The sequence below is a fragment of the Schistocerca piceifrons genome, chromosome 5 (genome assembly GCF_021461385.2).
Source record: "Schistocerca piceifrons isolate TAMUIC-IGC-003096 chromosome 5, iqSchPice1.1, whole genome shotgun sequence".
Lineage (NCBI taxonomy): Eukaryota > Metazoa > Arthropoda > Insecta > Orthoptera > Acrididae > Schistocerca > Schistocerca piceifrons.
This window is the reverse complement of record NC_060142.1, coordinates 293,360,667-293,381,338: the sequence shown is the minus strand read 5'-3', so window position 1 is coordinate 293,381,338 and position 20,672 is coordinate 293,360,667. Positions and strand designations below refer to the sequence as shown.

The 20,672-nt window shown below is 40.8% G+C and overlaps 1 protein-coding gene across 2 annotated transcripts in view; it reads left to right on the top strand.

Annotated features, from left to right (window-relative positions):
- The window catches only part of LOC124798423 (fumarylacetoacetase), a 67,843-nt gene that overhangs the window by 29,096 nt on the left and 18,075 nt on the right, over positions 1–20,672 (top strand). Inside the window, exons 2-3 of one of the 2 annotated variants that reach the window (XM_047261828.1) lie at positions 6,361–6,471; positions 9,605–9,726. In XM_047261828.1, the coding sequence (XP_047117784.1) occupies positions 6,361–6,471; positions 9,605–9,726 (233 nt within the window). Of the gene's footprint in view, positions 1–4,872; positions 5,044–6,360; positions 6,472–9,604; positions 9,727–20,672 lie in introns of those variants that run through there. The other variant, XM_047261829.1, reaches the window with a different exon arrangement.

The following is a 20,672-nucleotide window of genomic DNA, read 5'->3' as shown; positions in this document are numbered from 1 at the left end:
TTGCCCCCTTGTGAAGGGGGGCCCCCCAGCTGGAAGCAGCGCACAATTGGAGACGCTAGCAATCATGGGGGATTTTGTCGCAATGATAGAATCATCTTCACAATCAGCGTCTGCGAACGTAAGCATAAATGCGCTAATGATTAAAAGACCCTTCCTGCTGGACCATGGTTCCTTGTGGTCTCTCAAACTGAAGACGGTCAGTCCTTCGCCACGGTAAATCCTTTTGTTAATCAGAAAGGCATTGATGCGATTGCCGGTCCTGTGAAATCCTGCTCTCGTTTACGGAAAGGCACTTTGCTTTTGGAGACTACTTCTGATTCTGAAGCAAAACTACTGCTTGCCACCTCACTTCCCCGTAGCTACCCTGTTCGTGTCGTGGCCCATAGAATTTTGAATTCCTTCCATAGTGTAATTTACACTAGGTTGCTCGACGGTCTGACTGAGGCTGAAATCCGATCTTACCTCTCTAATCAGGGTGTTATTGCCATCCATGTAACGAAAAAGGTAGATTCCTCCTTAGTGCCCACACGCACTCTTTTTCTCACCTTTGATAGAGAGATGCTTCCGTCCAAAACAGGCTATGAAATTATCACCGTCCGGCCGTACATTGCACTGCTACCGTTGTCATCGTTTCAACCTCACTAGAACATCTTGTCGACACCCAGCCAAATGTGTAACCTGTGGCAGGGATGTGCACGAGGGCGATTGTCCACCTCCTACTCCCGGGCTGTCCAAGAGATATGGGTAAAGGAAAAAGTGCCTTATCCAGTCGCTCACAAGTTATTGGTTAGTCACAGACCCTGCGTTCTCCCATCTTGCACCTATAGTTCTGTTCTTGTTACCTCCTTGCTCCATGAAGGACATGGCCGCGACCTCCAATTCAGCTCTGGGGTTGTGAAATCGCCCATCGTCAAGGTAGCATCGCCATCCCCCCGTCAAGTTATGCAACAAGCCATCAAATTCTCGCTTCAAGAGGTGAAGCCACCATCTACCGGTAGGCTGCTAACCAATACCCGAGTCTGCCTCTAACTGGAAAGGCTTGAAGAAGTCCACCCAAGGCAAACGGTCTTCTCCTTTGCTGACTCGAAGGTCCTCTTCGATGATGTCGCCATGTAATACCTTAGCCCGGCCGGCCTCTGTGTCGCTGGTGCGCACTACCAACCGTTTTTCAGCGCTGGACTCCACAGACCAACCGCACAAGCAAGCCGATGCTTCTGTGGATGCCATGGAGCAGGATCCTCCTGCTTCTGTGCCCTGTAGTAGCGACTCTTCACAGGCTGTAGCTCGGCAGCCGCCGAGGTGACACCCCTTCATCTCTTCCTGATCAAGACTCTCCTCCAATCGAACGTTCGCGGTCTTAGGTCCCACAAAGAGGATTTATGGCTACTTTTAGCATCGCAGTGTCCCCTTGTACTCTGCCTTCAGGAATCGTAATTGCGCCCTCACAACCACTTTGAGCTTTTGCGTTTCTTCCCGGTTCGTTTTCACCTTCCCTTTGAGGTCGGAATCCCATCTCATGGGGGCGTCATGCTGCTCATACGGGATGACATTCATAGTCAACCCATCTCGCTGACTACCCATCTTCAAGCTGTTGCATTTCGACTTTTTCTTCCCCACCTGACTTTTTCCCTCTGTATCATTTATGTCCCACCATCATTCGATGTCACTAGGGCAGAATTCCTTCAGCTTACTGGGCAGCTACCTCCCCCATTTTTGCTGCTAGTTGACTTCAATGCGTATTACTTCCTCTGGGGTTCTTTCAGGACCTGTCAGAGAGGTGACCTCTTTTCTGACCTTCTTACCCAACTTAACCTCTTCTGCCTTAACACTAGAGCACCCACTCTCCTTTCCGACTCCTCTAGCACCTATTCCCACTTGGACCTATCCTTCTGCACTGCCCAGCTTGCCCATCACCTTGAGCGGTCCCTTCTTTCTGTCACCTACTCGAGCGACCATGTGCTATCAGTTTGCTCACTCCTACCTCATCTGCATGCACACCCAAATGGCAGCTTACTAAGGCTGACTGGCAGCATTATTGCTCCCTGGCGACGTTCGAAGAACAAGATTTCCCCAGTTGTGATGACCAGATGAAACATCTCACAAACGTTATCCTTACTGCTGCAAAACGTTCCATTCCTGGCAGTTCGTCTTTACCACGCCGTGTCCCAGTCCCTTGGTGGACTGAGGCATGCAGCGACGCAATTCATGCACAGAGACATGCCCTCCACGTTTTTAAGTGTCACCTTACAATGGAAAACTGCACTCATTATAAACAGATGCTTGCAAAGTGTCGTCGCGTTCTTCGGGATAGCAAAAGAGCTAGTTGGATTTCAGTCAGTAGTTCTTTTAACAGTTCCACCACTTCCTGTGTCGTGTGGGCCAACCTCCGACGTCTCTCTGGGACCAATATCCTTTCCCCCATTTCTGGCCTGACAGTAGCAGATGATGTCATCGTGGACCCCATTGCTATCTCCAACACTTTGGGCCGCTATTTTGCAGACGTTTCGAGCTCTTCCCACTATCACCCTGCCTTCCTCCATCGGAAACGAGCGGAGGACGCTCGGGCCATGCCCTTCTCTTCTCCGAATTGTGAGTGCTACAATGCCGCCTTTACTGTGAGGGAGCTAGATCATGCTCTCAGTTCGTCCCGATCCTCCGCCCCAGGGCCATACGCCGTCCACATTCAGATGTTGCAGCACCTTTCTCTTGCGGGCAAGCACTTTCTGGTTAACACTTACAATCGCATCTGGGCGGAGGGCACATTTTCTAGACGTTAGTGTGAATCTACCGTCATAGCCACACCTAAGCCCAGCAATGACAAAAATCTTCCTTCTAGCTACATGGTGGCTCGAGTCTCGCAATTTGCTGACGAATGCACAGCGTGAATTTCGAGCGCGGCATTCTGCAATTGCTTTTTTTTTTATACTTTGTCCATCCACTTCATGAATGGTTTTCTGCGGAAATCCCAGACTGTGGCCGTGTTTTCCGATTTGGAGAGAGCCTACCTGCTGGAGAACTGGTATCCTCTTTACTATTTACATGTGACGCTTCCATGGGCGCCTGCTCTGTTTCCTTCAGAAATTTGGTGCGTGTGGGTTCTGCCTTGTCGTACACCTTTATTCAGGAAAATGGTGTGCCTCAGGGTTCTGTCCTGAGCGTTGTCCTCTTTGCTACCGCCATTGACCCTATAATGGCCTGTCTCCCGCCGGGCATCTCCGGCTCCCTTTTTGTTGACGATTTTGCCATTTATTGCAGTTCTCCACGGACCTGTCTCACTGTGCGGCGTCTTCAGCGATGTCTTGATCGTCTTTATTCCTGGAGCATCGACAGTGGCTTTCGCTTTTCCACTGACAAAACCGTCTGTACGAATTTCTAGCGATGCAATTGGTTTCTCCCACCATCTTAACATATTGGGGCTGTTACTCTTCCGTTCATTGAAACTACGAAATTCCTGGGGGTTCATGCTCAATAGGAAACACTCTCGGTCCTCCCATATGTCTTCCTTGGCAGACTGCTGTACACGGATCCTCAATGTCGTATGTGTCCTTCCTGGGGTGCCGAACGAACCACCTTCCTCCGTTTGTACCGGTCCCTTGTCCATTCGAAACTCGACTATGGGTGCTTTGTTTATGTGTCTGCACGTCCATCCCTCTTCCGCCATCCCAACACTATCCACCATTGTGGCATCCGTTTGGCCACTGCTGCCTTTAATACTAGCTCGGTTGAGAGTCTGTATGCTGAAGCTGCTGAACTACCACTGCCCTATCGCTGTGACTTTCTCCTCAGCACGTATGCATGCCCTTTGTTGCCATGTGTGGCCACCAATTCTATGCCTCCTTCTTCAATGATTCCTTTGATCGCCAGTATGGGGCATGTCCCTTTTCTCTGTTACCTCCTGAAGTCCACTTTCGGCACATGGTACAGCGGCCTAACTTCACACTACCTGCAACTTTCCCAGTGAGTGTGAACCCTTCACCACCTTGGCTTCGTGAAGTGCCCCTTATTAGCCTTGGCCTGCATTCACTTCCTAAAGACACTACTCCAGCATTACTCTATCACCTTCAGTTTCACGACCTTCGCATGGAACTTCGCGATAGTACCTTTGTATACATTGATGTCTCTCAAACTGACTGTGGGGTTGGATGTGCCTTCTACATTGGCACTCTTGTCTTTCGATATCGGCTTCCAGCACACTGCTCAGTTTTTACAGCTGAGCTCTTCGCCCTGTGTCAGGCCACAGAGCACATCCGGTAGTATGTGGCTGCTGACGCTGCTGCCAAGGCTGCAGTCCTCGTACCTCAGCCCGCTAGTTCCTATATTCCTCTGATGATCTCTGTGTTGCTGTCTGTCAGGAGGTGGCGTCACTTTGGCATCGCCAGTGGTCCTCCCTTCAAGGGAACAAGCTCCAGCTTTTTAAGCCTCTTCTAGTGGCTTAGCTGACCAAGTCTCAGCACTCCCACCGGGAGGAGGTCATTTTAACTAGGCTGCATAGTGGGCACTGCCTTTTTAGCCATCGTAATTTGATAAGTGGCGCTACTTCACCACTTTGCACACATTGTGCCCAAGCTTTAACTGTCCACCACTTCCTGACAGAATGCCATTTATTAACCTTTTACGTTCCCATTTGGGTTCACCGTCTGAGTTATCGGCCGCTTTAGCAAATGATGCATGGGCTGTTGACGCGTTTTACTTCTATCTGCCAAAGCAATGTGGCGAAGGCCATTTAATTTTTAGTTTTGGACTTCCGTTTCTGTATGGTTTCATTTTTTAGCCATTTCTCCGTGTGCCTGTTTTTAGCAGTCTTCTCTTATGTCAGTTGGGACTGACATATAGTCGTTTTTTAACTCCTCTCTGTCTTTGTGTTCTATAGTTTTGACTTGGGCGCATATGAACCCAGTTGTTTTTTGCGCCCTAAAGCAAAACATAACCAAACCAAACTTAACATACCAACTAATACACAAGGCTAATACACTGGATCTCAAGGCCATACGCCATCTCTTCGCAGGACCTCATCTGAAGGACAAGCAACATGTCTTTGAGGAGGTATGACTATTATAAGTTTATCAAACAATCCATTGTTTCTTACTGAAGCTAGTTTTCCTGTGTATAAATATACAATGTTCCCAAAGAATGAAATACAAGAAATGTAGAAAGTGTTAAATTTTTGCGACTCCAGATACAGTACAACATTAACTGGAAAGCCTGGTGCCTAGAAGTAATGAAACACCTTAGCTCAGCTATGTTTGCACTATAATGTAACTGGATAGATGAAAAAAAGTCTACTGACCAAGCAACAGCAGGAGAACACACAGATAAAATGTATGTTATACTTATGCAAGCTTTCAGAGCCAGTGGTTCTTCCTCCCGGCAGAAGGGCTGAAGGGGAAGGAAGAGGGGCGAAGGAAAAGGACTGGAGAATTTAAGAAAAGGGGTAGATTTCATAAAAGTCACACAGAATCACAGGTCAGGTGAGACTTACTAGATGGTATGAGAAGGAAAGACCTTCTTTCCCTTTCATCCTGTCCAGTAAGTCACCCCTGACCCATGGTTTTAGGTAACTTGTCCAAAATCTATCTCTTTTCCTAAACCTCTCCAGTCATTTTCCTTCACAACTCTTCCTTCTCCTTCCGCCCTTCTACCAGAAAAAGGAGCCACTGCCTCAAAAAGCTTGCATAAGTATAAACGTCTCTTTTTTTAAGTGTGTTCTCCTGGCACTGCTTGGTGAGTAGACAGTTTTTTATATATCCAGTTAAATTATATTGTAAAAAATTGATTATTTTCGTTTTTATATGTTTGCACTATGCATGATTACTGCTATAGGTTATGTAAAAAATGAAGAAACTAGTTATTTTGCATATTTCCATTTAATTCATTAATGGACTGTAGAATCACTTTGTGGGGAAACCATCTTGCAGATACTGTATTTTCACACAACAGAAATATGTTATTAAAATTATATTTTATGTTAATGCTACAACATCCTGCTAAGTTCATAACATTAGTACCAAAAATAATCTCTACAAAAAATTCACAGGGTTAACATTGATACAGAAATGAGTCGGATACATGGGTACACATGTATTCAGTGACCTGTCAGATCTCAGAGCATAGTAAATGTCATGTAGGTAATGTGGTGGAGCTACAAACTGAAGTAAATAACTTTCTATTAAGCAGTTTCTTCTATTACATTGAATAATACCTTCACATAAAATCTTAAACATAATGTTTTAGGTTATTTCATAAATATCACTGTAATACAAATAAAACATACTAAATGTAAACCAGTTTTAATCACTTAATAAAATGTAACAAGGTGAACTTGCCATGAATGACACATCTGACTACGTTCTGTCGTTTCAGCCAAGTCATCGCATTGGAGTGGCTATTGGAGATCAGATACTGGATCTCAAGGCCATACGCCATCTCTTCGCAGGACCTCATCTGAAGGACAAGCAACATGTCTTTGAGGAGGTATGACTATTATAAGTTTATCAAACAATCCATTGTTTCTTACTGAAGCTAGTTTTCCTGTGTATAAATATACAGTTCTTAATACATCAATTTTAAGGTGTTCATTACATAAAAGCTTGTAAGCTTCTGATGATGTGAATGTAATGGAACATTGTGAATGATTCCAGGAAAAATGAACCCCTCCCCCCTCTTCAAACTCCTCTCCCCCAACCCTCCCCAAAAAAGTAAAAAAAAAGAAAAAAAAAAAAGAAAGACACCCACAAAGTATGTGCCAAGACTACAATCAGCAGCTGTGCTCTTGCTGATAATGGGAATATTTTCCACAACTCCAAGAAAAAACTTTCACCAGCTACCCAAGCACTGTAACATTGTTAAGTTACTTATTACATCTAACAATATCCATAATACTACAGTATCACTTGTTGGAGGATGCCAGGTTTAGCCACTATTTAAGAAACAGGATGTGTTCAGCTTGCTGTTAAAGAAACAGCGTGCAATTACATCAGACTGTTCAAGTAATTTTTCACGGGATGCAACATTATTTACATGGGGAGGAACTGCAATAGGCATTTTGCAGGGTTTGATCATCAATCCATTAGCTTTTCATGTTCTTTTCTAATTTCATCTGACCCAAGACCCAGAGTTAGTTCTCTTTGCTGATTGTTGTTGAACCAAATGAAGCATTTTCACTCTGCACTCTGGATAGCTCAGTGGACAGAGTACTTGCGAACAAGACGTAAAGGTCCCAGGTTTGTATTGCAGCTCAGCACAGAGTTTTAATCTGCCAGGAAGTTTCATATCTGCATACACTCTCCTGCAGAGTGAAAATTCATTCTGGAAACAAGCTCACAGGCTGTGGCTATGCCATTTCTCCACAATTTCCTTTTTTACAAGAATTTTAGTCCTGCAAGTTATGTAGGAGAACTACTCTGAAGTTTTGGAAGGTAGGAGTACAGATAAGAGGGTGGGTCATGAGTTGTGCTTGGATAGTGCCTGTTAAAGACAAACGTTCCAGGTGTGAGTCTTGGTCCACCACATAGTTTTAATCTGCCAGGAAGTTGCATTGATTATGAACTATCATTTACCAGTTGTCAACTGCACTTGCTTACACAGTCTAAATTTGAAATTCACTGCATCTACAACAGTAAAATATTAGCTTTTATTCATTTACATGTAGTGGTTTCATTCCAATGATTTTCATCTGATGTTCAAATGAATGTAACATATTTGTTGATGTCCTGCTTGTCTTTTTGTATTCCTACATTGATATGAGGAAAATTTCATTAATTTGCTCAAATACATTGATAGAGAAAAAAATTGCAACACCAAAAAATGATAACATAAGAGTGTGAAATTTTGAGAATTCATTTGTCTAGGTAACATATTTAAGTGGTTAACATTGCAAGATCACAGGCTAAGTGTTAGATAAGCCATTGCAAATGTGAAATGCTGGTACAATAACAACTGATGTAACTGCCGGAGTGTTGAATGCAAGCATACAAACATATATGCATTATGTTGTACATATGCCATATGTGTTTGTGGGATGGAGTTCCATGCCTGTTGCACTTGGTCAGTCAGTGCAGGGATGGCTAATGCTGGATGTGGATGATGCTGGAGTTATTACCCAATGATTTCCCATATGTGCTCAATTGGAGACAGATCTGGTGATCAAGGAGGCCAAGGCAACATTTTGACGCTATGTGGAGGATTTTGGGTTGCAGCAGCAGTATCTGGGCAACTGTTATCCTGTTGGAAAACATCCCCTGTAACTATGTTCATGAATGGCAGCACAACAGGTCGAATCACCAGACTGACATACAAATTTGCAGTCAGGGTGCATGGGGTAACCACGATAGTGCTTCTGCTGTCATATGAAATTTAATCTTAGACCATAACTCCAGGTGTGGTTCCAGTGTGTGTTGCATGCAGACAGGTAGGTTGCAGGGCCTCAACTGGCCTCCTCCTAACAAACACAAGGCCATCACTGGCACCAAGGCAGAGCCAGCTTTCATCAGAAAACACAACTGACCTCCACCCTGCCCTCCAATGAACCCTCACTTGACATGACTGAAGAAAGAGATGATGGTGGTTTAGGGGTCAGTGGAACACACTCTACTGTGTGTCTGACTCAGAGCAGTCTGTGAAGTAACTATTTTGTAACAGTTCCTTGTGTCACTGTGGTGCCAACTGCTGCTCAAATTGTGATGCAGTACGATGTGCTAGATCTATACACTGAACATGATGGTCTTCCCTCTCGGGAGTGCCATGTGGCCATTTGGAGCCTAGTCTTCTTGCAACCGTACATTCTCATGACCACCACTGCCAGCAGTCATATACAGTGGCTACATTCCTGCCAAGTCTTTCTGCAGTATCGCAGAAGGAACATAAAGACTCTCATAGCCCTATTACATGACCTTATTCAGACTCAGTGAGGTGTTGATAAGTGTCTTTGTAACCTTAAAGGCATTCTTGACTAACAGCAACTCAGCATGTCCAATTTCAAAGGTAACTCATGACCATTATAGCTTGTATTTAAAGCAAACCTGATTTGCATCCTCATATTGGCATTATTAGCTTCAATTCACCTGGCATCAAATTTTGAGACATCATCTTTCAGCTATAGAAACTTGCCTACCAACTTTTGTTTATGTCACTGAACTCGTTCTTGGTGTTGTGATTTTTTTTCTGAGTGTATGTGTCTCTATGTATACAAACTGAAGTGGTGAGAGAAAAATTTGTACCAAGGCTGGGATCGAATGGGTCTCCTGTCTACCAGGCAGGTGCATTAGCTACTAAGCCACCTTGGCACAGTAGTTTGCACAACTGCACACATTACCCTGGCATGCCTCCATCGTCAATCCAAATTCTTACTGCTGCTTCAGTCTACTTACAGTATATTCTATGAAACTAACTAAATTTGCAAATTCAGATTCCAGCTGATGGAGAAGTGGCTCCATTAACTAAAAAAAAGTGAATTGATGAATTCAGCTACTCATAATAATGTGATCTGTTTGCCACTTGAGGAAGAAATAATAATTCCTCTGAGAATTTGATTAAATGTAGCAACTGTAGATTTAATCATATTAAATATTTCCATATTTGGGTAACTAATTAAATTTTTTTGTTTCAGCCTGTTCTCAACAGCTTTATGGGACTGTCACCAGCAGCATGGAAAGAAGCACGTGAGACAATACAAACACTTTTATCCTCTGAAAATAGAGTTCTACAAGATGATGCTGAATTGAGGAATAGGTAACTAGCTGGTTTTAATGTACTTCATGCCTTCTTGTGTTCATAACTAAATTTCAATAACTTTTATTTCTTACATATAAAATCATTTTTTGCATGTTTCCCATGATTGGAGATTCATTTCATACATAACATCTTTTTACCTATGCAAGATCTGAAGTGGTTGGTTTCCAGTCCAGTTTGTCTTCTTGACAGCTTCTTGTGGTTCTTTCCCAGACACTGGTTACTGATTACTTGGTTACATTTTCTACTGAAAAGAGAGAGAGAGAGAGAGAGAGAGAGAGAGAGAGAGAGAGAGAGAGAGAGAGAGAGAGAGACCACAATCTCACAGACAACTAAATGTCCACACTCATGGTAGCAGCAAGATATCCTCCTGATAGCAAACCCACCACATCTTTTCTAATCCTCCTAGCCAACTGCAACCTGACCCACAGTTATTTCACTTTCAAAGCCCAAATCTATAAACAAATCCATGTTATTGCCATGAGTATTTGTGTGGCACCTTCCTGTGTCATCTTATTTGTGGGCCATTTGGGGGCATCCTTCCTTTCCAGTAAACACCTAAAACCCCTTGTCTGGTTCAGATTTATTGATCACATTTTCAGGATCTGGACTGATGCTCCTTCGTCCATAACCTTAACACCAATTCCTAAATACGCTTCACCTGGTCCTACTAAACTCGATGAGTCACCTTTTTAGACGTTCATCTCCCCTCTCAAATGGCTCCATAAATACATCCATTCATATGAAGTGTAGTAACCACCAACAGTAGCTCCACTTTGACAGCTGTCACCCGTTCCGTGTCAAAAAGTCTCTTTCATGCAGCCTTGCAACCTGAAGACACCACATTTCCAGTGGAAGGCAGGAATTGTTGAAATATTCCGATAAACTTACCGAGCCTTTATCATTCATAAACAGATCTTCTGTGCCATCTCCTCCAACACCAGTAACTCTCTTAAACAGGCACTGATCAGCACTCCTCTAATCACTCATTATCACCATGACTTTGAAAAGCTCAACCAAATTCTTCACCAAGGCTTTTGGCTACCTACCCTGGGATGAGGGATATCCTACCCAAAATCCAACACACATCACTGAATGTAGTCACCCACCTAACCTACAGAATATTCTTGTCCATTCCTACTCCAATCCTTTCCCAGTTCTGCACCCCATGGGTCATCTCCTTGTGGCTGGCCCAGGTGCAAGACCTGTCCCATACACCCACCCACCACATCATACTGCAATCCAGTCACAGGCATCTCCTACCCAGTAAAAGACAGGGTCATGTGTGAAAGCAGCTGTGTTATGTAGTTGCTACACTGCATTTAGTATACAGCATTCTATGTGGGCATGACAAGTAACCAACTGTCCACTTGCACGTACAGCCACTGCCAAAATGTGGCAAACTTGACCACCCAGTTACCGTACATGATGCATGCCACAACACTAATGTCTTCAACTGCAGCTTCACCACAGAGGCTAGTTCCAGCAGAGGGTAATTGTGTACCTGGCATATTCAGTGCTCTTACAATCCCCCTGTCCTAAGCCTCTGCTGACTCGTTTCCCACTGCCTCACATTATCTTTTCCATTCTCTCTTCTGTCCACATCACTCCTCCCCAGCCAGATCATCTACTGCCTTGTTCCACCCCTCTTCCCCCTCCCCCCCCCCACCCCAATGTGCCCCCCCCCCCCTCTCTCTCTCTCTCTCTCTCTCTCTCTCTCTCTCTCTCTCTCTCTCTCTCTCTCTCTCTCTCTCTCCCCTTTTTCCCACCCCTCTCCCTCACTTTCTCCCCTACCTGTCTCCCTCTTCACCATCACTGTCCTGTCCATTCCTCCTCCACCTTTCCCTCTCTCCATACCTTATTACTCTATCGTCTGAACTCCTTCCCTCTTGTTCAACTGCTGAACCATCTGGCAAAAGATATGCCTTGCATTACCCTGCTACCCCATCCTTGCCTCATGCATGCGCATGTGCTCTTGGGTGAGGGCATGTGTACTTCTACTAGAAAAAAAGCAAGAGCATGAAAACTAGTGTTAACTATTTCTTATTATTTGTGATTCTATGTGCCACACACCAATCCCCTACAGGTAAGTGGCTGCATTCCCCTTATTTTATGTAATTTACTTTCTAGGAATTTCCATTATTGTTATAGATTATAAATAAAACTATTTTTAATAGCTTTCATCGTTCAGTAAAGAAAGATCTAACTTAAAGAATGGAAATTCCAGGTCAGGGATATCAACAATGTAGGAAAAGAGAGATTGTTACTTACCGTAAGGAAGACATGTTAAGTTGCAGAGAGGCACAATGTAAGTGTGTTTTAATTGTGCCTATCTGAAACTTAATGTGTCTTCTTTATGGCAAGTAGCAGTCTGTCTTTTTCTACAAAGGTCTAACTCACCCATTTTTCACATCATAATGTTCATCTTGAAAGTGATCTATGGAAGAAGTGACTAACAAATGAATTAAATGAAGCAGAACCTGAGGACCAGTCAGTAATATGCCTAGATTAATGTACTCACAGCTCTGGCGTCTCCAGGGAATTTTTTTTTAACTCACTGAAATGAATCACCAAGGGAAATTTAAAATATTACACATGTATTAAATTGCAATATAAATATAATTTGCTGCTGCACCGTCACCAATGAATTTGATAATGGGTGACATAGGTGTTCATAAGAGGGTGGTGAGGGTGGGGGGGGGGGGGGGGCAAGAGGATGGACAACCAAACAATCCTTTAGTACTCTATGTACAGTAAAACTGTTGCTTTGTTCTACAAAGAGTGAAAACAGGTTAAGTGAGTTGTGCATGACAAGTGTTCACAGAAAGAAGTGTGTGTCAAATATGAGTTTACTAACTTTACCCAATGACAAATTTTCGCAATAGCCTCACCTTCAAACAGGATCAGCTGGAATATTAAATTTTATGTAGTTTCATATTGCAAGTGGTTCTTCACGGTTACTCTTTCCCTTATCAGCTTTCATTAGGAAAACTGTTGTTGTTGTTGTTATTGTTGTGGTCTTCAGTCGTGAGACTGGTTTGATGCAGCTCTCCATGCTACTCTATCCTGTGCAAGCTTCTTCATCTCCCAGTACCTACTGCAGCCTACATCCTTCTGAATCTGCTTAGTGTCTTCATCTCTTGGTCTCCCTCTACAATTTTTACCCTCCATGCTGCCCTCCAATACTAAATTGGTGATCCCTCGATGTCTCAGAACATGTCCTACCAACCGATCCCTTCTTCTAGTCAAGTTGTGCCACAAGCTCCTCTTCTCCCCAGTTCTATTCAATACCTCCTCATTAGTTATGTGATCTACCCATCTAATCTTCAGCATTCTTCTGTAACACCACATTTCGAAAGCTTCTATTCTCTTCTTGTCCAAACTATTTATCGTCCATGTTTCACTTCCATACATGGCTACACTCCATACAAATACTTTCAGAAATGACTTCCTGACTTTAAATCTATACTTGATGTTAACAAATTTTTCTTCTTCATAAACGCTTTCTGTGCCATTGCCAGTCTACATTTTATATCCTCTCTACTTCGACCATCATCCGTTATTTTGCTCCCCAATTAGCAAAACTGCTTTACTACTTTAAGTCTCTCATTTCCTAATTTAATTCCCTCAGCATCATCCGAGGAAAACAATTAATGATGTTATTATTTTGAGCTGTAACTTCAGGGGCTTAGCTTGCCATAGACGGGCCTAGTATCAAAATTTGTTGTGGGGCCCTTTCACCCGACTGTGGTGAAGATCAATTGGAGGGTAAAGATTTTTCTCAAAAGAAACAAAAACTGTCATTTGGAATGAGATAAAAATTTATTGGTTATGTGTATGTTACATAGATAAGTAATTATTTACAATTAGTGCTCCTAGGAGCCTAGTTAGCCAAACAATTCAGATATATACTTTTCTCGCCATTTTTCAGCAAACTTACTTATTAGAACATTCATAGCTGAAGATGATTTTAGTTTTTCCAGATGTTCTGCCAGTATAGATGCCACTGACAAGTCTGAAAGCCATTCTTGGCTCATAGAAGTCCTAAGATAGTTTTAATTTCGAAAAACTTCTTTCAGTTGTTGCAGTTGGTTCAGGATGGGTCAAAAATAGGAAACATGCTGTTATTACCTCCAGAAAACTGGATGTAAGGCTATTGAATTTAATCAGTAATAAATCTATGAGTTTATTAATGGAATGGACTGTCTGAATTTCAGTTTTTAAGCACATTTTCAAAGAAATTAATTGTTCATATACATCAAAAGACATGTCTTTACTGTATTTAGCAGTCAGTTTCCCTGCTCTCGTTTTTGTTACTTCATTTGGAAATGATAATGGTTGTAGCACTTAGCTCACATAGGTGTTGAAATCTTTGTTTAGTTTGAGAAATTAATATATATAAGCAGCAATAGTACACAATGACTTTCAAGTATGATTCCAGGTCTGAAATTCTCTCATCTTCTGATAACTCATCAAAATATCACTTTGTCATCTTCTGTCTTTTATTTTTGAAAACAGTTGTTACCCCCTACTCTTTTGCTAGGTCTCTGGACTCATTTTGCAAACCATGGAATGAATTTTTATTTCTTGTTTCACTCAGTCTATTCAAAACATTACTTAGTAAAATACTAGCTTTCTTTAAATCATTATTTTCATGCTGTAGAGCCTTATAAACTGGATTAAGGATTTCAAATAATGAATTGAAAAAGGCGACAAGCACTATAAAATTGTAGTTATCTAAAATGTTAATTATACTTTTACATTCATCACACTTGTCTGTGTTACTGGAAATTAAATTTATATGGTAAAAAGTTTTCATTATTAATGAGTGTAATGATACAATGTTACCCAGCATAGAATGCTACGTAACATGACCTAAATTATAAACAAGAAGTATATTTTCCCGTGGAGATACTGAAGATTTTACTACTCACCATTGCAAAGTAAATCACTCACGGAATCTGACTGCTGAAAAAAAATGAGGAAATTTTGGGCAGTTTCCTTAGAACTCCCTCCATCTTCCATTTATTTCTTCTTTTCATAGCTCCACTGTGGTAATCTCTCTTTCACTTATTTCTTTTACAGTTAAACTTATTAATGAACAAATAACCACTAGATTTACAACATTTGAATGTCATGAACCTCGTGCACAGATTGATGTAAATGTATATAGATTGTTCTCAATCAATTGAAAAGGAGAAATACCATAATCATTGTTGTCTGCTGACGAGCGCTGTGGCAAATCTGAGATGTCCACTGTCGCCAACATTTGGGCACCCTGTTAATTAAGTGTTTAGGGTATGGCTAAAGACTTAAGCATTCATCTTGAGTGAGATTGTGGTAAACATTTTATGAATTTTTGCCGATACATGTCAGGAGCCCCATATCATTGATGCGGTGGTAGCTACACCCCTGCGTAACTTTTAAACTTTCATTTGGTGTGACTGAAACTGCATTTTTCTTGAAAATGAAGAGATGTATTTTTTGTTATATACAACAGTGTATAAGCATTTTTAAAATTTGTTCTTTTGATTTTGACTTTCGAAGAAGAATAATCAAAGGCTCTTTATGACTAGTTATTTTTGTATGTAACCAACAGTATTCTCATTTCTGATTTTTTCCTCCTCAAGAAATTTCATATTCAATATCAGTTTATCATTACTGGTTTATGAATAAAAATATCTTTTTTAAATATTTTACTGCTTTACTTCCTATCTTATTGATCATCTTGCTGGATGTAATATGTCACATTTCATCATAAAAAGATATGATTTTATATTGTAAACTTAAAAAAGTGTCACATCCATAATCATTTTAATAATACAAAAAGGTTTATTTTGAAGGTAATCATGAAATCATGGTTGCTCTTGAAATATCAAGATTATCTACCTACAACAAATATTGAGTGGATAATCATCAGTTCTCTGGAATATAATTGTAGAGGCAATTTTAAAGTCACAACCCCCCTCCCCCCATCCCACCCCCTGGAAAAATATCTGTGTATGGCCAATGTGATGTGATGGGCAGGGTTTTTTTGTGTGTGTGTGTGTGTGTGTGTGTGTGTGTGTGTGTGTGTGAGAGAGAGAGAGAGAGAGAGAGAGAGAGAGAGAGAGAGAGAGAGAGAAACTAGGAGGATGGGTTGTATGGTTGAAGAGTTGCGCTTTCAAGTAATGGTTTCATAATCATGTTCAACCTATATAATTATTTAACATGTGAGTAGGATGAACTTTTGGACCCAAAGTGCTTTCGACTTTGTTTTAAAGAACTATGTCAGTCATTTCAAAAAATAAACTTCATTATTTACACGCATAGCACATTTACAATGACTTTATATAAGTATTTAGATTTAGAATCAACAAAAGACCAGTAATGAGTATTTATTGTGTGTAGTTTTATATGGTATCTTTTTTCCTTTTTGCTTCACAAAAATAGGCCATACTTCTAAGTATTTTTATTTAAAGTTATTTTACATATTCACTGCTATGGTTTTTTCATTATATAAGATAACACTAAATTCCTTTGCTGTCATACCACTGGTAGCTGGAGCAAAATTTTAACTATGTTTTACGAAGTGTTGGTTAATAGCCTTTCAACTTGCAAATGTAGTAATTGTAACTAAATTGAATATATTAATTTTACATAAAAAATTGAACTGTTTTACTATATTTGAATTTTATAATTAATTGTTTAACTTGTGAGGAATAAAATAAAATTGAAAAAAAAAATGGCAGCAGTGAGATTTGAACCTGAGTTGACAAACTGGCAGCCAATGTATATAACCAATGGGTTATTGTGTTATGTGATCCGCTACCAAAAAATCCCTCTTACTCTCTTTTTAAATCTTTAGAGAGCATTATATCTTTTGCTACGGCTCACTCAGGCATAATATTCCAGGTACTTGAAAGGGGTATCAAGCTGCTCCCACTCACATAGTTCTAGTTTGTCAATAGCTTCTGTCGGCAGAATCAATGGCCTTTCGGAAATCAACAAACATCTTTTGAATTCAGTAATCTGTGTCAAATGATTGACTCAAAATTAAATATTTATCCAGAACATCATCTGCGCTTCCTAAAACCACTTTGATATTCACCTGAATTACTCTCCGGCATAGTATAATTTTGGAAAATATGTTGTATGCAATGGTTGCAAAGAATTTCCTCTGTAGTTGTTAACATCTGTTTATTGCCTTTCTTTGGCATGATATCCCCCAGGAGGACATCCAACTACTGTATCGATGCCAAGCTGAATAACTGCTTGCATAAAGGCCAGAGGTGGACCAACATATTATTGATTTGTGCAGTTTGTAAAGCAGTTTCTTTTGAATAATCATCTATTTTTTTCTGATATGGTAATAATTTGTTTGTCTGTATGTGTACATCACATCTACCAATTTCTGTCCCATTCAAATTATTTCTTTGTGGTGTGTTTCCTTTTGTCTTTGACTGTATTTTTAGAACTTCAAACAATATTTAAAATGAAATAAAAATTTAAAGTCTCTTGACTGTTTTTATTAAAATCTAGAACTAAAAAATTTTGGAAATACACACATAAAAAAAAATTGCATCACCCCGGTTCCCAGAACTCCTGAAGATAGACGTTGACTGTGGATGTTGTATCACAACACAGTCCCTTTGACTGTTCAGAGATGTCACTAAACCCACCCAAAGATGTAAACAACCATGCATGAGCAGTGCCTATTTGACGGAGGGGGTCCGCCAGCCAATCGGTTCCAATCATTCCACCAGGAAGGAGGTACACGGCTCGTGTTATCTGTAGTTCAACCATGCCTAGATGGTCATTACCGTGGTTCAATCATGCCTGCATTGTTACTTTGTGCCAGGGAGGACTCTCAACAATGGAAGTGTCCAGGCATCTCGGAGTGAACCAAAACGATGTTGTTCGGACGTGGAGGAGATACAGAGAGACAGGAAATTTCGATGACATGCCTCACTCAGGATGCTCAAGGGCTACTACTGCAGTTTATGGCTGCTACCTATGGATTTTGGCTCGGAGGAACCCTGACAGCAATGCCACCATGTTGAGTAATGCTTTTCGTGCAGCCACACGACATCATGTTCAGGCTCAAACTGTACGCAATAGGCTGTGTGATGTGCATCTTCACTTCCGACGTCCATGGCGAGTTCCATCTTTGCAACCACAACACCATGCAGCGTGGTATAGATGGGCCCAACAACATGCCAAATGGGCCGCTCAGGATTGGCATCAAGTTCTCTTCACCAATGAGTGTCGCAAATGCCTTCAACCAGACAATCGTCAGAGATGTGTTTGGAGGCAACCCGGTCAAGCTGAACGCCTTGGAGACACTGTCCAGTGAGTGCAGCAAGGAGGAGGTTCCCTGCTGTTTTGGGGTGGCATTATGTGGGGCCGACATATGCTGCTGGTGGTTGTGGAAGGTGCCGTAACAGCTGTACGGTATATAAATGCCATCCTCTGACCGATAGTGCAACCAAATCAGCACCTGATCGGCAAGGCATTCGTCTTCATGGACAACAATTCGTGATACCATCGTGCACGTCTTGTGAATGACTTTCTCCAGAGTCGACTAGAGTCGACTAGAGTGGCCAGCATGTTCTCCAGACATGAAACCTATTGAACATGCCTGGGATAGATTTAAAAGTGCTGTTTATGGATGATATGACCCACCAACCACTCTGAGGGACCTACACCGAATTGCCGTTGAGGAGTGCGACAATCTGGACCAACAGTACCTTGATGATTGTGGATAGTATGCTGCAATGAATACAGGCTTACATCAATGCAAGAGAACGTGCTACTGGGTATTAGAGGTACCCGTGTGTACAGCAATCTGGACCACCAACTCTGAAGGTCTCACTGTATGGCGGTACAACATACAAAGTGTGGTTTTCATGAGCAATAAAAAGGGCAGAAATGATGTTATGTTGATCTCTATTCCAATTTTCTGTACAGGTTCTGGAACTCTCTGAACTGAGGTGATGCATAACTTTTTTTGATGTATGTATTAAAAATTGCACATGAAATATAGATTGTTCCATAATTTTCTTTAACAGAAATGCTCAAAAATAATGTGAAAACATTTTAAAAATTAAAAGAATATCCTGTATTTGGAAGGCAATTAAATTTTATTTTGCTCTTAGATTCCTATTACATAGCTGTATAAAAAACATGAAAGCTAAAACTTTCTTGAACAGTATGACATATTCAATTTTATGAAAATAGGATCACACATCTTGTCATTATTTCAAGAGAACACCGAGAATGATTGGACCATTGTTTTTAATATGTGTTTCAATCCACAATTTAAAAAGACACAAGCATGATCTTATTCTTTGAATACTTACTGAAGGCGTGGCTTGCATTGAAATTTTCATATTTGGCTCCTCGGACTATTGTCCTTTTGATATGCAGTATGTTACGTGTTCATTTATAGGGAATATATGTTAAAAATTAATGACTGTCTGCTAAGTATGGCATTTTGAATTTCCTTCCAGCTATAATAAACAATCTGCATTTTTGTGAGCTGCAGTATAGTTAAGCTCACTACAACCAATGCCAGGCATTTCTGATTGGAGAAATTAAGAGACAGTGTGGTATGAGAAATCTCTCTAACACAGCACAAGAAAAGACCTTCTGTTATAAATGAAAATAAAATGTACATTGCTGTTGCAAAAGAGCCACCAAAAGGAACATGTTATTTGTTTGTATTTCCCAGGTTTACTGTCAAATGAAGGTTCTAAAAAAGTCTCATATACACATACATAATATATTTAAAATTACATGCAGTTTACAATCTACTTTCTTTTTTTTAATTCGAATTTTTTTTTCTTCAAAAAGTATAAGTAGATCTAACCTGATAATTAACAATTGTTCTGTCAGAGTTACTCTATGGATCTAATTGCTCCTGACCATATTGTTCTGACTTATGGGAGTACAGATACCCATAAACTGCAGCTTGTGCCGATGCGTTTTCCACTGGAACACTTGCTCTTGCCTTTCTGATTCTACATCAGATTCGATGGAAATTTGAACTACGCCTTTCATTCCACTCACCCACCCATCCATCCATCATGTTCTGTACCTCATATTAGAAGACACGGTACAATAACAGTAAAACTTAAAGAATTATCTTCAGGAACCTAGGGATTCTTATGAATTGAGTGTTCCAGCTTCTTGGGATAACATATTAACAACAATCTGAACTGGTCAGTTCAGATCCTAGACCTGTGTACAAGACTGAATTTGGCAGCATTTCCTATTCATTTAATAGCATCTGTTTTTGATTTGGAGACAATCAAATAGGCATACTTAGACTTTTTTCATTCATGACATATGGCACAATATTCTGGTGAAAACAGTCACAAGCAAATAAAGGCTTTATTTCACAGAAGATGGTTATCAGTAGAGTTCACCCTAAATGCCTTTATAGAATTTTATTCAAACAGCTGGGGATCCTCACCATGCCGTACTGATACATTGCTTCACTTATGTGCTTTGTCAACAAGAATCATACAATTTACAAAATAAGCAAGGCATATCATAATCCTGGTATGAGAAGTAAAGATGATCTTCACAAAGATATAAAAAAATTCAGCATGTAGAGAAAGGAATACATTACTCAAGCATAAAAGTATACAATAAACTTCCAGTTAAAGTCTAATTAGTCATTGGGCATATGACAAAATTTAGAAAGAACAGCTAAATTTTATCTTTTGGGTAGCTCTTTATGCAATACTTTGTGAACTGTATTTTATTTTAAGCGTTACTGAGTATATAGTGGGTCTATACAGGGGTGATGTTCTTGAGGACAATATTATGGAAATGGAAGAGGATGTAGATGAAGATGAAATGGGAGATATGATACTGCATCAAGAGTTTGACAGAGCACTGAAAGACCTAAGTCGAAATAAGGCCCCGGGAGTAGACAATATTCCATTTGAACTACTGAC